The sequence below is a fragment of the Podarcis erhardii genome (genome assembly GCF_964252035.2).
Source record: "Podarcis erhardii genome assembly, chromosome: 5".
NCBI classification, from domain to species: domain Eukaryota; kingdom Metazoa; phylum Chordata; class Lepidosauria; order Squamata; family Lacertidae; genus Podarcis; species Podarcis erhardii.
This window is the reverse complement of record NC_138509.1, coordinates 4,279,599-4,303,943: the sequence shown is the minus strand read 5'-3', so window position 1 is coordinate 4,303,943 and position 24,345 is coordinate 4,279,599. Positions and strand designations below refer to the sequence as shown.

Sequence of the window (24,345 nt, the reverse complement as noted above, 5' to 3'; positions counted from 1 at the left end):
CAGGGAAATAATGATCTGTGCTTTCTGCACCACCATCTATGGTACTAAAGTGAGGCCTGAAGAATTTTTCTTTTTGAAAAAACACCCCCCCCCCAACTAAACTCAAGAGTTTTCCTGGATGTTCAAGCCACATCAGTCTAGGTACTAAACTTCAGGAAGACAGAATGAAATAGTGAGTGTATTGTGCAATGAGTATTGTGAACCTGAACAAAGACGGACTTCAACAATGAGCTGAGATCCAAGTCAATAAGCAGGTTTGTACTTCTGAATATTCTCTCTTGCTTCCTCCACACATACATATACGCATTCCCTTTTTCCAAACAAGCTGCTTTCCACCCAAGTATGTATGTGTATGCATGTCACGTCTTGAAACTGAGCCAGAAGCCCCTTGTATTTGGCTAATCAGAGGCCCCTTTTATGTCTTGTGAAAGCAGAATTAAATGTCAAGTTCATGGGTGACCAATACGATTGTTCCGTGCATATGACATTTTCCCTTCACCCAAAAGCTCATAGTGTTCATCAACTGTTGAAGGGAGCTACAGCAACCAAACCAGCCCTGTTTGTTAGACAGCTGGAGGGACCTGGAGGGACCTTGAGCCATTTCCAGGGCCTATCAGGGAAACCTCTCACATCTTTCTGTCTCCTTGATAGCTTAGGGATCATAGGCTGAAATGCAAATGGGTGTGCCAAAAGGCCTCTGTTCTTCTTGGTAGCCTCTCTCAGGCAGATTCAGTGCCTCAGTAGATCTTTCTTTGTCCTTTGGCTACTCTCCTGGGACAAAAAGCATTCTACTGGTCCTAACCTGAGCATTATATGAGTCTACTAATTAAGGGGCTATATACTTAATGGGGATGTCCACGTTATGGTTAAAAATACAATTTCAGTTTTTGCAGTGGTGAATTTAAAGGTAAAGGTAAAGGTACCCCTGCCCGTACGGGCCAGTCTTGACAGACTCTGGGGTTGGTGCGCCCATCTCACTCAAGAGGCCGGGGGCCAGCGCTGTCCGCAGACACTTCCGGGTCACGTGGCCAGCGTGACAAAGCTGCATCTGGCGAGCCAGCGCAGCACACGGAAACGCCGTCTACCTTCCCGCTGGTAAGCGGTCCCTATTTATCTACTTGCACCCGGGGGTGCTTTCGAACTGCTAGGTTGGCAGGCGCTGGGACCGAGCAGCGGGAGCGCACCCTGCCGCGGGGATTCGAACCGCCGACCTTTCAATCGGCAAGCCCTAGGCGCTGAGGCTTTTACCCACAGCGCCACCCGCGTCCCTTCACAGCGCCACCCGCGTCCCTTCACAGCGCCACCCGCGTCCCTTCAGCGCCACCCGCGTCTCTTAGTGGTGAATTTAGCCTGCCCCAAATATTTAAGGCAACATCTAGCAAGATGTAGTGAGGCACTACTAGAAAGTACAGTGGAAGCAGCTCTAGTATAATTTCTTTCTTCTTTTTCACTTTTTAAAATTAAATTCTTTCAAACATATAACAACAATACACATATACATAATAAAATGTTGTTGTTGTTGTTTAGTCGTTTAGTTGTGTCCGCCTCTTCGTGACCCCATGGACCAGAGCACGCCAGGCACTCCTGTCTTCCACTGCCTCCTGCAGTTTGGTCAAACTCATGCTGATAGCTTCGAGAACACTGTCCAACCATCTCGCCCTCTGTCGTCCCCTTCTCCTTGTGCCCTCCATCTTTCCCAACATCAGGGTCTTTTCCAGGGAGTCTTCTCTTCTCATGAGGTGGCCAAAATAATGGAGCCTCAGCTTCATGATCTGTCCTTCCAGTGAGCACATAATAAAATAGCCCACCCTAACCCAGAAGCTAGTGTTTAAGTAATACATACAAAATAACAACCAATTATGTTAAGTTCTTATCCCAGGCAACGAACAAGATATCTACAACCTAAGAAGCGCACAACTTTCTATGCTTCTCCAAAGGACACCAAAATCATTTCTCACCACCTGGTTCCCCGTCAGCACTTGCTGTGATGGGGGGGGGGGGGATGAAGGCAGGTCCCAGAGCGCTGACCAGAGGGAAGCAGCTGCAGCTGCTGCTGCTATCTATGCTACCTGTGGATCCCTATGTAATTCTATGCTGCAGTCACTTTGCTTGCCCTCCTCTGCTGCCCCCTTGCCAGGTAAGTTTCCAAGGGGTGAGGCAGGAGACCTAGGTCCCCGGCTAAGGGCGGTATATAAATTTAATAAATAATAATAATGTGCTATGCTAGTGTTTGCTAGCTCAACTATTCAGTGTGGGAGACCCTCGGATGCATCTAACACTGTTCTGCTTGCGCAAGAGACAGAAGTGCCGACTGGGGCACCAGACTTTGGGTGCCAGGCGCACGCTCACCACACCGCAACGTCATGTCATTGAGGCACAATGTGACATCATGATGTCATGTGACATCATGACGCTGCGGCATGGGGCGCGTGAGCACTCTGGCAGCGACTAGGCTGGGGCCTGCACAGCAGGGCCTCTGTTGGGGCCCACTGTGGCTGCATCCCAGAAAGAAGCATGTCCAGGGCCGCATCAGGCCCCAACAGGTGGATCAGGCCCTGTGGTGGAGGTGCAGGCCTCGGCCCAGTAACACCCATGGTGCTGGAGAGCCAGAGGCAAGGTGGCAGCTGGGGACATGCAGTGGCGGGAGGGCGGAGGCTGGGCACCCACAGCAAAAATTTTGTGGGTGCCCGGGTCCCCCTGGAGTTGGTGCCACTGGCACAGCAGAACGTGCCCCTCCTCTACAGCCACCCCCCTCTGGAGCAGTATTTTGGGGGTATGTGTGATAGAGTAGAGGAGAAGGGGAAGTCCTGTTGCACAAGCAGAATTTTGCTCATAGAGCATTAGATACAATGCTCTGCCTACAGGAGACCAAATATTTTTTTTAAATAAGTCAATTGCCGACACCAGCATTACTGATCCCATTGTAATGCATATGTTTAATCCAGATCCATAACTGCTGCCAAATTTTTGTTTGGGCCATTGGAAGCAGTTATAACGTTTCTGAATGGTAGGAATGTGTATCCACCAATATTTCCATAGCTGAAAATGATATATTTTTGTCTAAGCATCTTCTGCCTCCCCTTCTCCTCCCCCCCACCTGCTGCAACAACACATTGTTGATGGCTCACTGTTGTTTTCTGTTTGTCGCATTAATTTATTCCATTCTAGTCTGCCCTTTGCTTTCTTCTGAAATGGGGTGTGTTGGCAAAATGACAGTAGCACTCTTTTAAAAAGGCAGAGCATTGTTTAATCTCACATTAGCTCTGGTTGAATTTACGGAAAGTGTTTCACTTATTGCAGAATATGTACTTAGAACTTATAAGCACTTATTATAAAAAGAAGCAGCAGCTTCACAATTGTTCTCAAAAGCTAACTAGAGACAGCAGTTTCCAGGAATTGAGACACACGGATGCCAGCAAGACCAGTATGTGTGAATAGTGACTCTTGGACGATATGGGAATGCATAGGTTGCGCTAATGTGTGAGGAACGGTGGTTTTGTTTTTGAAATGTCACCTATAGGAAGGATGTGCAGGCCACTTCCTCTCCCTGGTTGCGCGACACACAAAGGCAGCATTCTGAAAGCAAAACTGATCCAATGGGGTCAAAATAGATTGCCTGCCTCAGTACAGCTCTCCAAAGATCTTGCTTGGGAATTTAGGTTGGTACTTAAAAAGATTTTCTTGAGTATCATTCTGTGTTCCTCTATGTATAAATGCAGCCTCCTTGCCGTTGAATGTTGCTGCAAATTTACGAGCTTCAGTCTTGGGGACAGAACAAAACAAGGAAGTTGCTTTCAGCTGGCTGCTTATTTGCTTCTTTTAAGCATCATGTCTGAAAAAAGTTGCTATGATTTGGATGCTGGAGGAGTTTTTAATATTTCCCCCCTAAAACGCCCTTTGGGACAATTTCTGAGTCTTTTGTCTCTCTTTGCTTTATCCTTAGCAGAAAAGAAAAGAGTGAGTCCACATTCCTCAGTGGAATCTGCAAAAGTAAGTGGTTTTGATCTATTTCTCTGGGGTTTATAGTTAATAAAGCACTAACTCAGAAACTCCTACTGAACACTAGGAAAAATGATAACAGTTAGAACTACGGGTAAAAACTGAGCCTTTGCCATAAAGTTCATCGGTTTTCTGATTTCAGTAATGAAAGTACAGCTCAGAGTTTCATATTCTGCAAATGCCATTGGCTATAAATAAAATGTGACTGACTAAAAATATTCTGCAACCCCCCCCCCCGCCCCCCAAGAAATGATGTTGTGGATGGTGTCTGCTCTTGTTCTGTGACAAAGGGATGGCTGTCTCTGTCTAGGTTCTTGCATGGACTTTTTGTTGATGCTGAACTATAGGAATCTCTTTATTTATTTCCCAATTTGAATGCTCAGAGTAGCATATGTGTGGTTCTCCCACTTGACTGTCACAGCTCTGTGAGGCTGGGTTGAGAGAGAACGAGTGGTGATTTGAACGCAGGTGTCTCCAGTCAAAATCTACCCACTGCGCTTCACTGCCTCTCCAGTTGTTACTCTAGTTGTTAAGGATCCGCCATCAGGGTAGTTTAAAACTGTCCTGAATCCACACCTGTCTGCCAGGTCCAGCGCAGCTGAAAAGAACAGTTCATAAGTACAGTGGTACCTCGGGTTACAGACACTTCAGGCTACAGACGCTTCAGGTTACAGACTCCGCTAACCCAGAAATAGTACCTCGGGTTAAGAACTTTGCTTCAGGATGAGAACAGAAATCGCACGGCGGCAGCAGGCCTCATTAGCTAAAGTGGTGCTTCAGGTTAAGAACAGTTTCAGGTTAAGAACAGACCTCCGGAACAAATTAAATTCTTAACCAGAGGCACCACTGTATCCAAATGTGGGAGAGGGAAGAAAGTTTTGAGAACTGGCTACAGAAGATTGCTGAGAAGCAAGCATTGATTTCTCTTCACCTGCTCAGCCTGGGCATTTCTAAATGGTGGTTCTTACAAAGTTCACAGTAAGTCTTCAGTACTTATCTAAAAATAAAAAAGTGGCCTTGTAAAAATGCTGCCCTGTAACTTCCCACTACTTAAGTTAGGGGAAGTGTGAAATACTTAGAACGTTACAGAGGAAACATCTCAAATTGAGCTTCCTGTTCTCAGATCACACATCTGGGCAGTCTGCAAAAAGCCAATTACTGTGTGTGGTGCCCAAGGTTGTAAGGCAGGAACTGCTCTGCACATTCCTATTCAGGTTTTCGTAGGTGACGGGGATCGGTTTGGTTCTCATGTTAATGCAAACCTACCTAATTTGCACTTCCCAAAACGATGCATGAGCCAAAGCAGAACTATCCACTGAAATCCATTCTTCTCTGAATTTTTGATGCCTCTCTCCAACCAAAAAAATATGCACAGAAGTGTGCATTAGAGGAAACTGTGCCTAAATGCATACATTAGCAAAATAGCATATGAACATATTAGAGAAAATTATTTGCAATTTTTTAAAAAGGATGTTTGCAAACTGATGAGAAAATGTCCAGACTAAAGTTTCTAAAAATGAGAAACCAAGAGGAACCAAAGCTCCATCCATCTCTGCTACTCCAGCTGCAGTGTTGAAGGAAGGCTTCCTACATTTCTTTGGGAGCCTTGAAAACTGCAGCTGAAGGGACGTGTAATCCATGCATGTGTATGTGTGCATCATGGTGTTTGCTGAGCTCTGAATTGGGAGCCTTGAGCTCATTCTCCTCTATATTTCTTCTTAGGACTTCCTTTTATGAGCATTTTTATATTGAGTTAAATCAGAACTGGAGGTTCCAAAAGGTGGCTGGTATTAATATCAAAAGGTTAAGAGAAAGTCGTTGTGTGGGTTACAGCATTATTGTAAAAAAAAAGTAGATTTCATGTCTCACCCTCCCACATCTCCCTGTCCTATTTATATTATCTTTCATCAGGCATTTCAGGCTTTAATTTATACCAGATGGTCAACTTCCTCGTTCTTCTCAATTATTTTCTTATTGTAAAGTCCATTTTTAAAGTCCTTGCTTTCCCCAGGATTTATGCTTGTTTTGGTTGGTGAGCCTGGTGTGAAAGCCTTTCATCAGTTTTGCTGTGCTCCCCCCACTGATTTGAATCCCTGAATAGTCAAAGGTTGTTCCCAGAAGACCCCCATTTTACTGGAGGTAAATGTTTCAAAAGACACCTTGGGCTCTGGAGTCTTATGTCATCAAAATAAGATCCCATCAACACATTTACTTCAGTTACATAGATATTCTTGCCACCGCTTTAGAACTGCTCTCACCTGGGAACAGCTTGCTCACCTGTATTTTTCTGCCATGGTTTCTAGGGGAAGTAAACCCAGACTTCCTGTTTTCAAGGGGAAGGAAACAAAAGCAATGGAGCCAAGCTTCCTCAAAGCTTTCCCAGAGTTTCAAGTCAATCCATTCTCAGAAGAGGAGGACATTGCACAAGGTATGTTGTTAAGAGGCACCATAGAAAGTGTGACCAAATGAACAAAACAGATTCATTAATTCAATATTATTTCTAGACCTAATCCAGTCCGTTGTTGGATAGGTTGCTGTCTCCACCACCACTTGCCATTTCCAGTTTAGGAAATGCAAATGTACTTGATAAATTAACCTAACTGAGAAGATTATCTATCACAGCGTTAAGTCAAACAAATGTGGCATCATTTTTATTATGTGCTTTCCTTTTAGGAAGTGCCTCCTTGATCACCCTTTAAAAAAGATTATGTCACTTTGTATTCCCTTAATTATAATTTCAAATTTGTGATATTGACCATTTGCCTTCTGCTGTGCTGGGCTTCCTTCACAGGTCCAAATTATTAGACTTTTTTGCTTGAATTGGCAATTTGGTGATGAAATGGTGACGGTTGTTTTCAGGGTCTGGGTGAGTTAGATTGTATAATTGTAACTGCTGTTTGTTTGTATCTCTTTTAGGAGAAAAGAGGAAATACATAAAGCCAACTTCTCGAAATGACCCTAAACTAGAAGCGCTACAAACAGTAATGCACTTTCTCCTTATTTTAGTTAGCTTATGGTTTTTTAACAACCGCATTTTCAAAGATAAAATTCCAAGTTGACAAACAGTATACTTGAGGAATATTTTGTTGGGCGGGCTGGTCCTTCTTCTTAACTGAACTCACTTGGGGGCTGGGGGTAGCAATAGGGCTCCATCTGCCCTATACCTTCTAAACAGCCATGGCTCCCCCCAAGGAAGCCTGGGAACAGAAGTTTGCTAAGGCTGCTGAGAGTTGTTGGAGAGCCCCATTTCCTTCACAGAACTACAATTCCCAGAGTTTCCTGGGAAGAAGGATTGACAGTTTACCATTCTGGGAATTTCAGTTCTGGAAGGGGAATGGGCTTTCCTAACAACAGTGTTAAAGTGACCCATCAGGCCTTAATCTGAAGTTGAGCATTTCATGTCGCCACTCCCATACTGTGAAACCCTCTTCCAGCAGAGACATGGCAGGCATCCTCTCTTTTGACTTTCAGACATCTCTTCAAGACAGACCTATCGGGTTGTTAAATATGTTCACGAACAGCCTTAGCTGGTCATTTTATTGATTGTTCTGTACCACTTTCAATGGTTCATAAAGCTTTCATATTGCTGTATGCCACTCTGATATTTTATGAGAGAGCAGTATAGAAATACCAAGAGACTGCGATCTACTCACAGAGTTAAAAACTGGCAATGATCTACCCCATTTTGTGGGGTTCAGTTCAAAGTTGTTGAGCTTCTTTGGGGGGAGCCAGGGATCTACCACAAATGTCCACTGATCTACTGGTAGATCACGATCTACCTGTTGGACGTGCCTGAAATAGCCCATCTCTCTCTCTCTCTCCCTCTCCCTCTCCCTCTCCCTCTCCCTCTCTCTCTCCCTCTCCCTCTCCCTCTCCCTCTCCCTCTCCCTCTCCCTCTCCCTCTCCCTCTCCCTCTCCCTCTCCCTCTCCCTCTCCCTCTCTCCCTCTCCCTCTCCCTCTCCCTCTCCCTCTCCCTCTCCCTCTCCCTCTCCCTCTCCCTCTCCCTCTCCCTCTCCCTTTCTCTCTCATTCCCCAAGCAAATGTGGGGTGCAGGTGATAAGGAGCACTTGCTAGGAGAACTATGGGCTCCTGGGCAGAAAATGATGCTTGGGAACCATGGGAGCTGTCAGGGCCGACCCATACATGAGACAAGGTGAGGTGGCCATCTCAGGCAGCAGAATCCACAGGGGCAACAGATCCCAATGTAGATCTTTATTCCCCCTTGTTCCTGATGCAGATGTTCACTCATCCCTTCTTCCCTGGTGGGGAGAGGGGCATCATTTTGTAGTTCATCTCAGGGACCGAAATGTCTTGGGATGGTCCTGGGAGTTGTAGTTCTCTCTGCCTCACAATTTGATTTAGGAGGCAGAAGACGCTACAGATCCCAAATTCCCTGACAGGAAATGACACCCCTGTCCCTAGCAAGCCTCATCCTTGCACGTAACCATCTTTGCTTTCTTAAAAATAAGGGTTCTTTCTTTCTTTCTTTCTTTCTTTCTTTCTTTCTTTCTTTCTTTCTTTCTTTCGCTTGGGAAGAGAGGACTGGCAGCCCAGAGCTGTTTCAACCATTTTTTAAGCTTTCATGAAAACACTCGAGGATTATTAAAGTATTCTGCAGAAGAGCTTGAGACCCCCCACCCACCCCTCTGGGTGTCAAAGCCAGCTGAGAGGAAACTACTTATTGCTACTTCAGACTGCCAGTAGCTTAGCTCTCCCACATACAGAAAAGGTCTCCACCTCCAAAACTAAAGAAGATTCTAGCTTAGCCCTTTTACTGACGTGTCCATTTTCAGCATGCAGAGAGACTGCTTGTTTAGAGGAGCATTCAATAATGTGAGCTTCATCCTCTGCCACTGGTTTTCTGGCTAAGTGTGGACTAGACTAGGCCTTCCTCTCTGCAAGATGCTGGGGTGATGGTTCAGCAATTCGGAGATAATATGCTAAATTTATATGCTGCTTAATATTCAGAATTTCCAAGCAGTGCACAAAAACATGCCACTCTTGTCAAGTGCATGAAATTTAACTACAAACACACACATATATGCTAAATTTAGGGCTCTTCCATTTTACCTTTACATTAAAGTAACCACCAATTACAGAATTAGGATACTTTGGCACAGATTGTTGAAGTAAATCTGATTTCTATCTTCTTCTTTTTTTTAAAAAAAAAGAAGAAGTGAGAAAATACCCAAATGCTGTTATTCAAGACAACATTTCCCCCACAGTTCTTTATGGATTGGATTAACACGACTCTGAAGCATGAACACATTGTGGTGAAAAGCCTTGAGCAAGACATGTATGATGGATTAATACTTCATCATCTCATAGGTAAGCCATTTTTGTTTTAAATATGGGCATTTGGAAATACCTGTATTGTGGAATAAATCTCATTACAGAGTGACCTCCTATAATTAATATTTATTACCAGTTCTTTTTCTTAGCTTACACACAGATCAACCAGATAACTGAAATATTCTGAAGCCTGAATGGCATGTTTCTCTCTTTTTTTTTTTTTTAAATAATTTTTATTGGGTTTTTACATTTTATAACAACAAACACACACACAAACACAAGAACACACAAACACACAAATACAATTACATACCCTAATTTTCTTTACCCACTTTCATTGACTTCCCCCCACCCCCTCCTCTTACATCCCAGTTCCAAATTTAATTCAGCAAGTTCTTACCTAACCTCTTAAAGATATTCATATTGTTTTTTAAAAATTAAATTCTTTTTGTTTATCTATATTCAACTTATCCAATTCTCTTATAATCATTAATTTCTTTTTTTTAAGGTCGATCTAACTTCCCCTCCACAAATTTTCCCTTTATTATATTAATTATAGGTCACATTGACCAAGTAAAACAAAACATAACATTTTATAGTTCTGTTCTCTCCCCCCCCTGCCCCGGTTTCTGTCCCTTCCCAGACAAATGTCCAAAAAAAACCAAACAAACAAAAAATAGTTCTTAGCCCGGATTTCTCACGTCCGAGGCGTCTGATTCTCTGTCAGTCCCTCTCTGCCAACTATGTTGGTAGTCCTCTTTGTTGGTCCTAAGACCCCGAAGGAGTTCAGTCAGAGTCACATCATCTTTTCTTTCATCCAGAATGTTAAAGAGTGTTTGCTGCGGAAGACCATCTAGTTTTCCATACTCAAGAGGAAAGTCCCAATCATGTTGCTTTATTCTTTTTAGTTTTAATATTCCAAGTACTCCAGGGACTTCTCTCTTCTTCTTTCTCATCTTTCGCAGGTTTGTAGTCCAAAGGTCTTCTTGCTCATGCTCTAACAATGCAGATTCCTGGTTGATATTTTCCACTTGTAGTGTCTGAACTCCTTCTTTCTTCTCTGTCAATTCCAAAGGCATCTCTTCCTGCTCAGCTGCAGAGTTTTTATCATGCGTCTCCTTTGTGCATTCAGCAGAGTTGTTTGTTTCAGAATTCAAGGTCATAAAAACTTTACTCAGAGCCATACTCTGCTCCTGCAGGATTCCCACGAGAAAGAACATTTTTTCTATCTCCGCCAGTAATTTTCCCTCTGCAGCCATTGTAATGTCACTAATTCCCCCTAGGGGGCTTTCAGTTATTTAGTAGTCCTTTTCCAATAATCTGTTACTTTGTTATTATCAATACTTTGTTTCCAATCGCCTCAGTCCAAATGTATCAGCTTTAATTCCAAGAGTTGTTAAATAACAAAATTCTTTACTTTGTCCGCCCGTTTGACAGCTTCTTTGACAGCTGTCAAACTCCTTTCACTTCTTCCTCCGGCACCCAAATAGGACACTCCCGGGTTTTTGGGGGGGATTACACACAAAGTTCCAAAATTCCCTTTCTCTCCAGCACAAAATCTTCTTCTATCAAATTTGTGAAAAACTTTTAAATCATCAAGACAGTATTCATTCAGCCTTAATTCTCCGTTCCTTGCTTTAAATCGTCTATAAGTAGAGGGGGTGCGGACTTCCCTTTAACACATCCCCCGATCGTGCCGAATTCACAGGATAAAATTTTTAAAGTCCAAATTCCACTACTCACGGGTCCTTTGTTATCCAGTCCAAATTTTGGGAAGAAAGTCAGCGCTCTCCGGCCATGGCTTGCGGCTTCACTCCACTGAGGTAGCGGTCTACTCTCAGCACCACGCCACTCTCCGTACCCTCTCCGTAGCCTTTAAAAAGGCTCTTCGTGGGTCGGGGAGGGCGCTTAAGGTGCCCACCGAGTCACCAAGTCCGCAGGCTTCCGCGCCTGCGGTTTCTGAGGGTCCCCGTGTCGCCGGCACGGCAAGACCCGTCCTCAGTAGAGCCGATTCCCTCCGGAGCTCGGAGGGAATCCGCCATTAGCCGTTCGCGCTAACCCGGAAGTCCTGAATGGCATGTTTCTCCTCCCACACTCTCTCTGAAAATTTAGTTTTCTATGTATTGGCTTTCTTGCAATTTGTTCCTGCCACAACTTAGTGTATCCTTGAAACACTTGCACACAGAATCAAGATCATCCTGTGCAGAAATAGCATGCATGCACACATAATGGTAGCATGTTGTTCTTGTGTGACCGTCATGAGCAGATATTGTGGGAGCCTGACAGGAAGGGAGAAGTAAAAGAAAATAATTTTGAAGACTATAGAATGAAGAAAGAGAGGAAGGCCTTGCCAACGGCAGGATTTATGCAGAAGGGGAAAAGCAGAGACAAAGACTAACCCTCGAAAAGGATAAAACATAGGCACTGCTAGCCTTCAGTGACTGATAATTCACACGGCTTCGTGGTTCCTGCCACAAGTCCTTTACGTATTTGCTGTTACCTTTTCTTTGTGTGTGTTTAGAGTTAGGGTAGGGGAGAAATGTGGCTAATTTGCACTTCTTGAACCAAAGAACAGCTATCCTTCAACATTCAAACTGCTTCAAATTTTGCAGTACACAAAACTGTGCATGCATATATTAGTGAAAATCACTTGCAAAATGCATTGTTGGATAAATTGCTCGAAAAATTGTGTAGATTTGGCAAAAATGCATATAAAAATAGGTATTTGGATAAGTGTGGAATCATAGAAATCTAACAATACAGTATTTACAGTCCAAACCCCCTGAGTGTTCTATAAGATACACAAAGGGATCTTTTGTCAATGACCTTTCATTTTCATTTCAACGGTTGCCCTGAATGCCCTAAGCCTAAGTGAATGAAGGACACACACCTATTAGCTGCTAGGCTTGTCTACAGCTTTTCAGGCACAAAAAGGCTCTGGAAGAGGCTCACACCACTTAAAATTCAGTACACAATGCTAGAGGTTGGTGTTGTGTGAATTAAAATAAGTGTGCCAGGGCTTCCTGGAGGAATTAGAATACCCTGCAATAAATTGCTGAACCGGAAGTCAGACTATATATTCTGCATCTTTCTTTCTTGTCTTCTTTTCAACTCCTAGAGCAACTTGGATCCCTCAGTCTGGAAGTAGAGGAAATTGCATTGACAGAGAAGAAACAAAGGCTTAAACTTGAAATTATTCTAAAATCTGTGAACCAGTGTTTACAGCTAGAAGAAAGCAAACTGAAATGGAGTGTAGACTGTATGTACAAATGCAAAACACAAACCAGATACTGAATAATAATGTATCTCCTTCCTTTTTCTTATCTTGGGAATCTAGTGGTGTAAAGGAAGAAGATCCTCTAGACTGGAAGTAAAGGAACCAAATACCCCAAACAAAAGTTGTAACTCCTGACAAAGACAAACTCATGGCTAGGTTTCTTATAACATTTGCAGAAGAAACACAAAGGCACCCACCCACAAAAATATGTCAGCATAAAAGTAATATTTTATGTAAAAACCAGTCACCAGCACCCTAGTCTTCCCAAGAAACAAACCCAGGTCTGGACTATACAGATAAAAACAGCATTGATTCCTAATTGCTGAAGTCCCCAGGTGCTAAGTGCAAGTTTAGCCTTGCAGCAGATATTTCCTCCCAGATAAATGAGTGATGAGCATTAATTCTTGTGGAGGAAAGTTACTGCTGCACTTGGAGACAAGATGGAGTGTAGGTGGAAAGCGAGTTTCCATCTCTGCCTCTCCATGGCCTGGCCCTTGCTGATAAGGCGTGCATTTATACTGCCCCAAGCGTCCTCCAGACACACACTTCTGTCATAAGGACGACCATTTTGCTAATTAAAACAACAAGGGTTCCATTGGTGAGGGATTCTGAGGAACAGAGACTCAGGGCCAGCCTAAGCGTGCATTTGTTTAGGACATCTTAGCCCACTGGGCTATAAAGCCCCGTCCTCACTTATTCCAGTCGAAGAAGAGCCCCCCCCCACCCCGGCGCCAGCAGGAGCTACATACCCCCACAGCTTTTGAAAGAGTACCATTGTACTGAAATCTGCTAACACTTAAACCATTTCCAGATACGGTTTATTTATATGGTATTTCCAAATATTAATTGGTTTACACTTCATCCGTTTGCCTCGTGCTCTTATTTTAGCCATCTTCAGGAAGGACTTGCTGTCCACGTTGCATCTTCTGGTGGCCATCGCAGGCCACTTTCAACCAGAGCTCGCTATACCTCCGAACGTTAAGGTGGATGTAATAAACGTAGAGGTAACGGAACAATTTCCCCTTTCTTTCTGCTCTCTGCTGAGCTTGTTAAGATTGTCTTTGCACCCTGAGGCAAGCATGCTGCAGTTAGAGAAACTGCTTGCGATGGTTGTGGGAGCAGGCACAGGAGCCAAGCATCGCCCCAGTTTTCATCCACACACCGACCTCAAAGAGGTGCTGTGGGGTAGGGATGGGGGCGGAGGAATTTGGAGACAGTGCTTTTGCTTGCACTGTGGCAACCATGTCACCATTCTGCAGCATAGTGTTAAGAGTGGAACCACCACGATTTGGTGAAGAAGGCGTGGGACCAGGATTGGTTTCGTAGGTCCACACTTCTATTTCTCACTTGCCTAGCTGTAGAGTGGCTGGGGAAACCCAGCCAGATGGGCTGGGTATAAAGAACAAATTATTATAAATTATTATTATTACAGAATCAGCAGCCCACGTGACAGGCTGCACGGCAGTGGGCAGGCCTGGGAGACCCTGTGTCTTCCATCTCAGCTCCATCAGAAGTGTCATGGACCCTAGTACAAGGTGGATTGCAAACAAATATCCTCTCAGGGCTGTTTCTAGAACTCTGATTAATATTAGGAATATTAAAAACATGGATGCAAAATGTCAAATTCAAATCCTCAAATCCTTAACGTGAATTGGAACGTGTCCAGAGGAGGGCAACCAAAATGGTCAAAGGCCTGGAAACGATGCCTTATGAGGAACGGCTAAGGGAGCTGGGCATGTTTAGCCTGGAGAAGAGGAGGTTAAGGGGTGATATGATAGCCATGTTCAAATATATAAAAGGATGTCACATAGAGGAGGGAGAAAGGTTGTTTTCTGCTGCTCCAGAGAAGCGGACACGGAGCAATGGATCCAAACTACAAGACAGAAGATTCCACCTAAACATTAGGAAGAACTTCCTGACAGTAAGAGCTGTTCGACAGTGGAATTTGCTGCCAAGGAGTGTGGTGGAGTCTCCTTCTTTGGAGGTCTTTAAGCAGAGGCTTGACAACCATATGTCAGGAGTGCTCTGATGGTGTTTCCTGCTTGGCAGGGGGTTGGACTCGATGGCCCTTGTGGTCTCTTCCAACTCTATGATTCTATGATTCTATGAATTTTTATAACAAAATTCAATTACGTTGGACTTTGCAGTTAGTTGGTGCTAAGTCTTATAAGCCAACCAAAGCCCTATTTATTCACCCAGACTTTGGGCTTTGTCTGTGATGCTGCACTTTATAAATAGTTGTTTGACTGTGTTAGTGCTCTCCCCTTTTAACTGTGCTCTATTGTTTACTGGTTGTATGACTTGGTTGTGTTTTATTGATATAGTATCTGCTTTAGAATTATTTGTATAATGAAAAGCAACTAACAAAAAGAAATGGATAATCTTATGATTCTCTTGACATTTTATTATTAGATGTGAATGTTATAAGCTGTCCACTCTGAAGCAGCACCACATACTAAATACCATTACATATAATGCCATATCTGTTAAATGTTAAATACCATTGCATGTTGTTGTTTAGTCGTTTAGTCGTGTCCGACTCTTCGTGACCCCATGAACCAGAGCACACCAGGCACTTCTGTCATACCAGCAATTAAATTAAACTAAACATTGCATGCTGACTATCAAATACTGTCAAATGTTCACTGTCCAATAACTAATTCTGAAATCAAATGCCATGTCTCAAAATTAAATATCACTGGAATTGATGTTGAGATATCATATGTTCACTGCATATATAGTAAATATACTGAGATAATATGTATGCAATACATATTATGCAATACATGTATGCAATACATATTATAACTGACATCAAAATTTGCACTAATTCATCATTTTATCACACTGTTAATAAGCTCATGTGTAATGCTAAGCTAAACCATGGCTCCGAGCAAACATACAGGCTCCCAGAGAAGAGATTGTGGCTCCTTTGCTTCTTCCTGGCCTTTCTTCTGCTAGTTTGGCTTAATGTGTTGTCCAAGCCCAAGCTCAGGGTTTCACTGTCTCCAGACAAACTTTGTCCTGTGGTTTACAGCTGTTGCTTTGTCTGGATTACATGCTAAACCAAACCATAACTTAGCTCAGTGCAGTACTGCAGCAGAATGAATGGGGAGGAGCAATTTGGCTGTGATTTCCTATGTGTGAATGAGGACTATTTACTACTAACTTACCAGCACTTGATCCAACCTTTTCCCCAGACAGGGACTCAAAGTGGCTTACAGATAAAAGAGAAACAGCTAAAAACATTTTTTTCAAACCATTAAAAAGCAATTAAGCACTAACTTGTATAAATACTCAAACAAACCATATATCCTATAGGAATTCTGTTGGCAGAAAACGTGTGAAGTTGCACTGCCAAAGTATGGGCAGAGCTATATGAGCAGAAGCAAACCCAGGATTCTCCACTCCATGTTTGCTGATGCCATTCCAAGGGGCATGTTTGTGTTTGCAGTGCCAGGAGCAAGATCCCCAGCCACGGCTCCCACTTTATTAATTTTACTTATTTATTTATTAAAACACACATTTTGCCTTTCTGCCTTGCAAACCCTCAAGGCAAAAGCATCTCAGAACCCATAGCTAGGGATGGGGAGTGGCAGGGGGAGAGTTGCTGAGGGAAAGCTTATGGCATTTCTCCTTTTGGCAGAAAACACAAGGTTGGGAGTGTTTTTGTTGAGGATGCTCTGTTTGACCCCAGAAAGTGTAGATTTTGCCTAAAATTTTGCTATAATTAAGATGCAATCCTATACCTGGTTACCGGGGAGTAACCTGGTCAGTCTTCCTTTTGTGTAGGAATGCCCAATATTTCACTATAAAGAAATCTTGCACAGCACATGCCTGAGGTATATTGTTCCCCTTTCCTTCTTTTTTTGCAGTTAGTAGTTGATACCTTCTTTTTGTATTCTTTCTTTCTATTTCATAGTATACAGCGAACGGATTTAAGACAGAAGATGCAGTTGAGTACATCACCGGGAACAGGTAAAAGACAAATTTTGCCTTGAACTCTGAATGGAGAAGAAAAAAGATGGAAATTACATTTGTCTCTACTTACGTGTCAGTTTTATTGTGCAAATAAAAGTTAACAAAGAATAGAAAATGTATTGTGTTTGGTACTGGTTTTTGTAAATCCCATACAGTTCTTTATTTAGGTGGTTTTGGAAATGAGTGCCAATTCATCTCTTATTTGCTGGCTCCTGACTCCTTCTGCGCTCAGACCATGACACCAGACAACATCTTGCCTCTTTCCGCCTTGGCTTCAAACATCAGAAATGCCATTTGCCTTCTATGGCTTTGTTCTTACCAATATCTTTTATAATCTGTTATGTTAGACAATTTCTAATATTAGAAACTACGCTTATAAGATAAACCTTTATTGACTTTTGAGCCAGAGGCTCAGGTAACAGCTACATTTTATATTTCAGTCTCTTATTTCATAGTGACAAATTCTAGAAAGGCAGGCATGTGAATCTGTTGCCACAAAATAACCGAGGTTGGAGTGCTGTGCAATTTTATGTCCAAGTAAATATGGATAGGCTTCTGCCCCATGAGGCTTGCCGCAGCCCAGAGATTAACTATTCAACCTGAGATACTGTGGGCTGCAACCACTTACTACTTCAGATGCCTATTTGCTTGTTTTCTAACTCATCTTTCCTTTTGTTGGGTATTTAGGGAACCTGATGAAAGTTCTTCACGTAAGTTACAGGACTAAGGACTTATTCCAGTGTGTCTCCACCATGATCTGTTTTGAAAAGCTCTGTGGCAGTTATTGTTCTCTGCAAAAAGCCTCATATCTTCATCCTCAACGACAATCTCCTGGTGCTCTTTCTTAAATATGAAGAACTACCATTGTTTTACTAAATTTCTACACAGCAGAAAATAATTCTTCTGAGGTTAGGTATGAGCTGGAAAGTCACCTGGGGCTGTTGAGACTTATAACGTTATAATTGTAGCTGTGCCCATGTAATTCAGATGAGATTGAATATATTGCCCACGTACTCTTATACTGCCTGCTATACTATGATAGCTGAAAAGAACTAATTCAACCTTTATTAAGGAAACTAACTAACTAGCCACTCATGGGAAATACCTTCTTGCTGACAAAGACGCGAATGAATACTGATTTTATACTCTGGATCTCAGACTTTAGCTGATGGAGTATTCCTTTTAATGTTAAGAATGTTAAAACGTATATATGACATTTCCAATTTTGTCTACCGCTTCTGCCCCGGGTGCTGATGTAGTTATATGTGTTATTATCGTTCTTTCTGTTGTCTTTGACTTTGACTGTAATACATATGAATTGATTGGACTTTCAACTCCCGCCAGTCCCAGCCACCATGGCCATAGTCAGGGGGGATGATGGGAGTTCAGCAACATCTAGGGAGCCCCCCTCATAGATTTGATGCTTTATTGAATAAACATACAGAAAGACAGGTTCCTGTCCCAAGGAATTTCCAGTCTAAGGGTGCAATCCTAAGTAGTTAAAAGTCAATCTCATTGAGATCAAAACAGCTTTCTCCCAGAGAAATGGGTATAGGATTGCAACCCACATTTCTGTAGTACAGAATGACAGCATTGGGAGGAAAAGGCAATTGAGAGGATGGGATGGCGCATAGACCCACAAGCCCACAAAGAAGCCATATGCAGAGCACTCCACCTCCATCCTCCTTTGTTATTGGGCTAAGATATGGGTCATTATGACCTGCATTGCAAAACATAATACAGAAGAACTCTCATGTGGGGAAATATATTGAAAATAATCAATTTGGTACTGTACTTTACTGTAGAAGCTGAAATGTTTGATGAATTAATGACATATGCGCCAGAGAAAGTGGATGCAGTGAAAGAGGTAAAACAAACACCCTCAGGTTTTTTTCCCCTCCAGACAATTTATAATGTGACATATAACCAAGAAACAGTGATTTAATGCCATTCTCTGTTCCTTTAGGTATTTTTGAAGTTTGTCAACAGACATGTTGGGAAGTTAGGACTAAGTGTGAAAGACATTGACTCTCAGGTAAAAATATCCTGCTCATGATCCTATGTTGCATTTAATTTATGAACTGCTTTATGGTGTTTGCCCTCACATCAACCCTTGGAGGTCTATCACTAAGCATTTCCCTTTACAGATGGGGAAACACAGGTTGGGGCTGCAACTTGATGAAGGCCACATAGTAAGTCAGTGTGGAGCACATGTACACTATGTAGCTGCATCCTTCATGGGCAGGGCTGTTGGAACCGGGGATGAAACGCCAGCTGGCTTGGCCCCAGCCGAAGCGTCTCCCTTCTCAGCCTTGCCGCTGCGGAGACCCATCAGTCATACTCCTCTGACGTGCGTCTGCAACTCAAGCTGCTGCGCATGCAAGAGCAGACATTACTCAACAGAGTAAACACACAACAGATCAGGCTCGAGGCGTGGATACTGTACTAAACCACACATTTATTCTACATAAATCAGGACAAAGAAAAACATGGCCTCTCTCCTTGTTGTTCTTCTCAGAGAGAGAGAAAACAAAAGCAATGCAGAGCGGAACTTCTGCTCCCAGGATTCAGCAATCTGTGCTGGAATGTAAACAGACATGTGACATAATAACAATCCCACATATCTGCAGCAAAGGGTGGAATGGAATTCCCAACAAGGACTACTTCAAATGATGGGAAATCAACTTTGAGCACCTGCCTCACATGGTTAAAAAAACAATTTATAGAGAGTAAGCACACTAAGTGAGGGCTTCCTTGATTTGAGTCTTCATTTCAATATCTCAGATGCTTGCAGGAAGCCCATTTTTAAAATTTATGTATGCCATTATTATTCCTTCCTTCCATCAGGGAGCTCTGGCTATGCACATAGTTTCCTTCTCCTATTTTATCATTTCCATGAACCAGTGAAGTAGTTAAATTCCAAGATAGTGACTAAAAGGGTCACTGAGTGAGCTTTGTGGCCTAATGGGGCTTCAACCTGCACCTCCCTGGTGCTAGTCTAACCACTACACCACATTGGTGCACAACTAAGGTGTTTTTTATTGCATGCATAGAAATTAAATGGATTAATTAGATATGCATGTGTTTGGAAGCATGTGTATCCTATATTCATATTCATTGAACTCGGGATTTGCTACAGCTTCCCACGAAATGTACATCTGGTGGAAAACCCAGGTTCACTATGACCTAACATGTGCAGTGGCCCAGCACCTGCAGCCAAGGTGGGACTTGAATCGGTTCTTGCCAGATGCAAGTCCAGCTTTCTGTTCTCTGCTAACATACATTAGTACCCTAGAAAGTGAAGCGATGCAAAAGGTTTTCATATATTCCACCTACAAAGAATTTTTAATTCTTGGCATAAGATCAGCACTAAGAGAAATCCTTATCTGGATTTTGTCTTTTGTCAAAATAATAAGCAACTTTAAAACTTGATCTATATAGTTGACATGATTCTTTCATTCAAATGGCACTGGAATCTATCCAGAGATAAATGACTTACCTGTCACACTGATAACCTATGAACTGGACCTAAAGTGCTGAAATTTGGATTCAGACTGTAACATACAGATGTGGGTGATATATAACATATAGTATTGTAGCACTTCAAGAAGTTTTTGCGTGACTGTTTTTGGCTGCTGCACACAGAAGATTTGGGGGGCAAATATGAAGAAGCTTCTGTCCAGCAGGAAAGTTCTTTTTTATAAATTTTTTTAATACACATATATTACAAATATACAAGCATACAAACATACATTTCATACAATCCTTAAAAGTGTTCAAACATACCTACACTCAATCCCACGAGTAATTCATTTTCCCATCACCACCCACCACCCTTCACCCCTCACCCCACCTTTGTGTTTGACTTCCAATCTACTCAATTGCAATTTCTTTCCACTTCTATTACTTTCTTTCACACACCTTTAACCTAATTTCATACTTCCTTTTCTGTTACACATTGTTATCCATCTTATTTAGTATTTCAGTATTTGAAACGGAACTTGTTCATTCTAATAGTTCTGATTTTTTGATATGGTTTTGCAAATATCTTTTAAACACCTTCCAGTCCCTATCTATCTTCTCATTTGAGATCCTTCTAATTTCTCCCATTGTTTTGGATATATTCTAGTACTCCAATAATTTGGCAAGCCACTCTATTTTTGTTGGTACAATACCGCTTTTCCAATTTTTCGCAATCAATAGCCTTGCGGCTACTGTTGCGTATAAATATAAGGTCTTGTCTTCTTCCTTTAGGCTTCCTGGTACTGTACTATTCCCAATAGAAAACCTTCTGGTGTTTTCCTAAATGAATATCTGAACATTTGAACAAATGTTCAGCAGGAAAGTTCTTTATGTCATGGAGGTCTTGTGGATTACAAAACTGACCCTGCGATCATTTTAATAATCTTTAATGTAATGCCTCTGTTCATTTTCCCCCAGTTTGCAGATGGGGTTATTTTACTCTTGCTAATTGGGCAGCTTCAGGGCTATTTCCTGAATCTGGGAGATTTCTTCCTGAAACCAAGTTCCCCTGCAGAAATGGTAAGTTATTCTTTATGCACCCAATTGTGGGTACAGGACATTTGGAGGCCCCTAAACTGTAATAGGTGGGACACACAAATAATTTCCCCACATTATTTCCAAGCTTCTTAGGTGCCCTATGCAAAGGGAATAAACCGGCCTGTAGCAGATCCCACCACTGTTCACCAAAGTGAAGCGGATCCCACCTCTCTGGCTACCAACTGTGGCAGAACCCACCAACTTATATACTACATGTAACCTCCACAGTTTATCTTTGTGGTTTATGTAAACTTAGATCCTTGGAGACTCAAGCAGAAGTTGAAAAAATAAGACATATTAGTTTTACAGAACGAAGTTAATAAAACAAAGGATGTGTCAGGAGATAATGTTCTTTCAGGAAACTGTTAACTTATTAATAATTATACTTAATCTAGTGGATGATACCGGCTTCTAAACAAGGTAATAAATGCACAGCTTCTTTTAAATGTCAGCTGCTTTAATTCAGTTATTACTCCTCAGTTAGATGTTACAGGTTTCTAGACTAGATGGTAGATGCTCAGTTTATTTCCACTGCTTACACTTCAGTTCCTAAACTTAGTTGTTGTGTAGGTGTTACAGCTTAATACTTTGGTTCTTAAACAAGGAGGTGATACTTTCTCTCCATTTCCCAGCCTTTGACCAGTCATATTCCTGAGATACCTCTGGCAGTCTAACAGACCCAGGGGATCCCCACGCCCCCCTTTTTTCCTGGTTTGGGAGTCTTCTCTTTCTGGAAGATCTCTCTCCTCCTGACTGGAAGGAGACCCAAGGAGACTTTATCCTCACATATTCTCCTTCTCCTGGCTCCAACTCAGCCTTCCGGTCAACTCCTGTCTGAATGCTCTCCCAAGACACTCAACACCGTCTTCCTATCTAAGCTCAGAGACTCCTTTCTCTAGCTGTAGATATTTTCCCCTGGGTGGATGTGACACACAGAAACCAGGACCAACTTTCTTTCTCCTCCTCCTGCTCTCTCTTAAACCTTTATTCTCCCTCCCAAAGTTCTGGCTCCACCCACCTTTATCTGTCTGTCTAGGTAGCCAATCAGAGAGAGGCTTCTGCCCTCTGGTGGAATTCTGAGGCACTGCGTCACCAGACTCTGGTCTGGCTCAGCTGTCCGTCACATAGCCCTCTTGGGGTGGTGTGCATTTTGGCGTTCGCCTGACTTTGCCATGTTGGCCACAGTGATCGAAGATATCTCTCTCCTCTGCGCCTTTCTTGTGGGGCATTCTCAGTCTGCCTGCTTCCTCCCACTCTGCCCATCTTACAGGCAGAGGCTGCATGGGGGAGGCTGCTTGTGTGATCTGTTTTTTCTGTGCAGCGTCTTTGCGCGGCTCCATTTGTGCACGGGCGGCGCAATGTTACACAGGAGGAGCGCAAGGTGCGATGTGTCGCTGATGTTAAAGGCGCAGAGGGGGATATTATTTCAATTGCTGCACTCCTCCTGTGTAACATTGCACCCCCCTGCACAAATGGAGCCGCGCAAAGACACCACACGGCAAAAACAGACTGCCTACAGCCTCCCTCCCAGCTGTAGGGCAGGCAGAGTGGGAGGAGGCAAGCAGAATACTGTACAGAGGCTCTGCGGGAAAGGCGAAAAGTGCTAAAAGTAATAGAAAAAAGCTTCTCCACTCCCCCCCCCCCAAGCTCAACTCTGTCCCCCCCAAAAGCTCAGTGATTGCCGGCGAGGGAACAGCTGATAGGTGGCCTGTTAGACGTGTGGGGCTGTTAGCCTCTGGGCAATCCTCTCCCCCAAAATTTCACCAAGTCAGGGCATCCTATACATGGGGGCGTCCAATACACAGAAAAATACGGTAATATGTTGTTGTTTTCCATTGGCGATAATTTTTCCAGAATTGACACCATCTTTTCTTTTGTTGACCCTTCTCAGGTACACAATGCAAGCCTTGCAGTAGACTTGCTAATGGACGGAGGCCTGCTGGATGTACCTATCAACCCTGAAGGTTAGTCATTGTACAAGAAGGGGTGCGTTTTCACTTCATGTTTCCACATCACCTTAGGGGCACTTCTCAGATGTGTGGAACTGTTAATCATCACATGTCTGTATACATTCCAGCACTAGCTTGTTGGAGTATGAGAACGGATGTTTTGACTTTCACTGTTCCGTTTTGGTATTGCTTTTGTTCCCTTCTCTCCAAGAGCATGAAGAGAGACATGTTCCTTTTGTTCTGAACTGTCAAGAATAAAGTAGCTTTAGTGCCCCCACCTCGGGCCTGGCTTCTGTTGATGATTTGTTTACTCTGCTAATGTGTGCCTACTGTCGGAAGATGTGGGTCACGGAGTTCTGTCGGGGAGACAGATGATTATTCTGGACATCACGCAGGAGGGAGATCTGGGCAGACACGCATAATGGTGATTGGCTGGATGCCCATCCTCCGGTTCAGACGAAATCCCAACCGTCACCTCTGCTCCTGAGCTTGGGGTTTGTGGTAGCTGCCTTGGTTCCCCCATTCCATTCTAGGGAATGCAGATTCAATGTGTTATATGGGCTGTTCCTCTTTAGCTCAAGGATGTATAATTTACCCATTCTACTTTTGTCTGTCTTATGTTTTCACAGATCTCGTGAACCGAGATGTGAAGACCACGTTGCTAGTCTTGTACTGCCTGTTTTCCAAATACAAGACCAAAGAGGCATGAAGTACAGAAATCAAAAAGCCTATGCCATATTTGCTAGTGAATAGTTTAATTTTCAGTGAATAGTTTAATTTTCAGTGCCAATAATTGTTTGATGCTTTGAATCTACATACAACTGATACATATTGTATGCGTAGATGAGAATATGTTTCAGTAACCTAAACTTGGTGGATGCTGACATTTACTGGTAATTCTTAAGGTTTTACGAGGGTCAGCAGGAAATGGCAGGTAAGACTTGAAAGAAATCAGCATGGCATTTGAACATCTACTGAACGCAGTTTGTATTCTTGTTGGCATCTGTCTGTCTTGAGAGACAATGGAGTGTGCCTCTGGGAGTGAAGTCAAACCGTTGTGTTTGCAGCACCAAAGTCGCCTTCCTGAGGCACAAGCCTGGGCCATGTGTCTGGAGGTCCTGGGCTGCACAAATGACAAGACCACCCCCCTCAGCCTTGCAGATGTGGTCGAAAGGAAAGCAGAACAATATGTTTGGCACCAGCTTGGCTGCAGGAGTTGCTGGGAGGGGACATACAAGACACCATCCAGCAGTCTTAGGGATGCTGCTCTGGATTTGTATAGGGTTT

General features: G+C 43.0%; 1 protein-coding gene across 1 annotated transcript; it reads left to right on the top strand.

Annotated features, from left to right (window-relative positions):
* The first annotated feature begins 3,301 nt into the window (after positions 1-3,301).
* PARVG (parvin gamma) lies at positions 3,302-23,768 on the top strand. The gene is made up of 14 exons (XM_081861031.1): positions 3,302-3,659; positions 3,944-3,990; positions 6,303-6,427; positions 6,916-6,980; positions 9,225-9,327; positions 12,410-12,550; positions 13,457-13,572; positions 16,491-16,546; positions 17,237-17,259; positions 18,355-18,416; positions 18,516-18,584; positions 20,990-21,091; positions 23,001-23,073; positions 23,688-23,768. The coding sequence occupies exons 3-14, from the start codon at positions 6,352-6,354 to the stop codon at positions 23,765-23,767; spliced, it is 966 nt and encodes a 321-aa protein (XP_081717157.1). The 5' UTR covers positions 3,302-3,659; positions 3,944-3,990; positions 6,303-6,351; the 3' UTR covers position 23,768.
* The last annotated feature ends 577 nt before the right edge of the window (positions 23,769-24,345 follow it).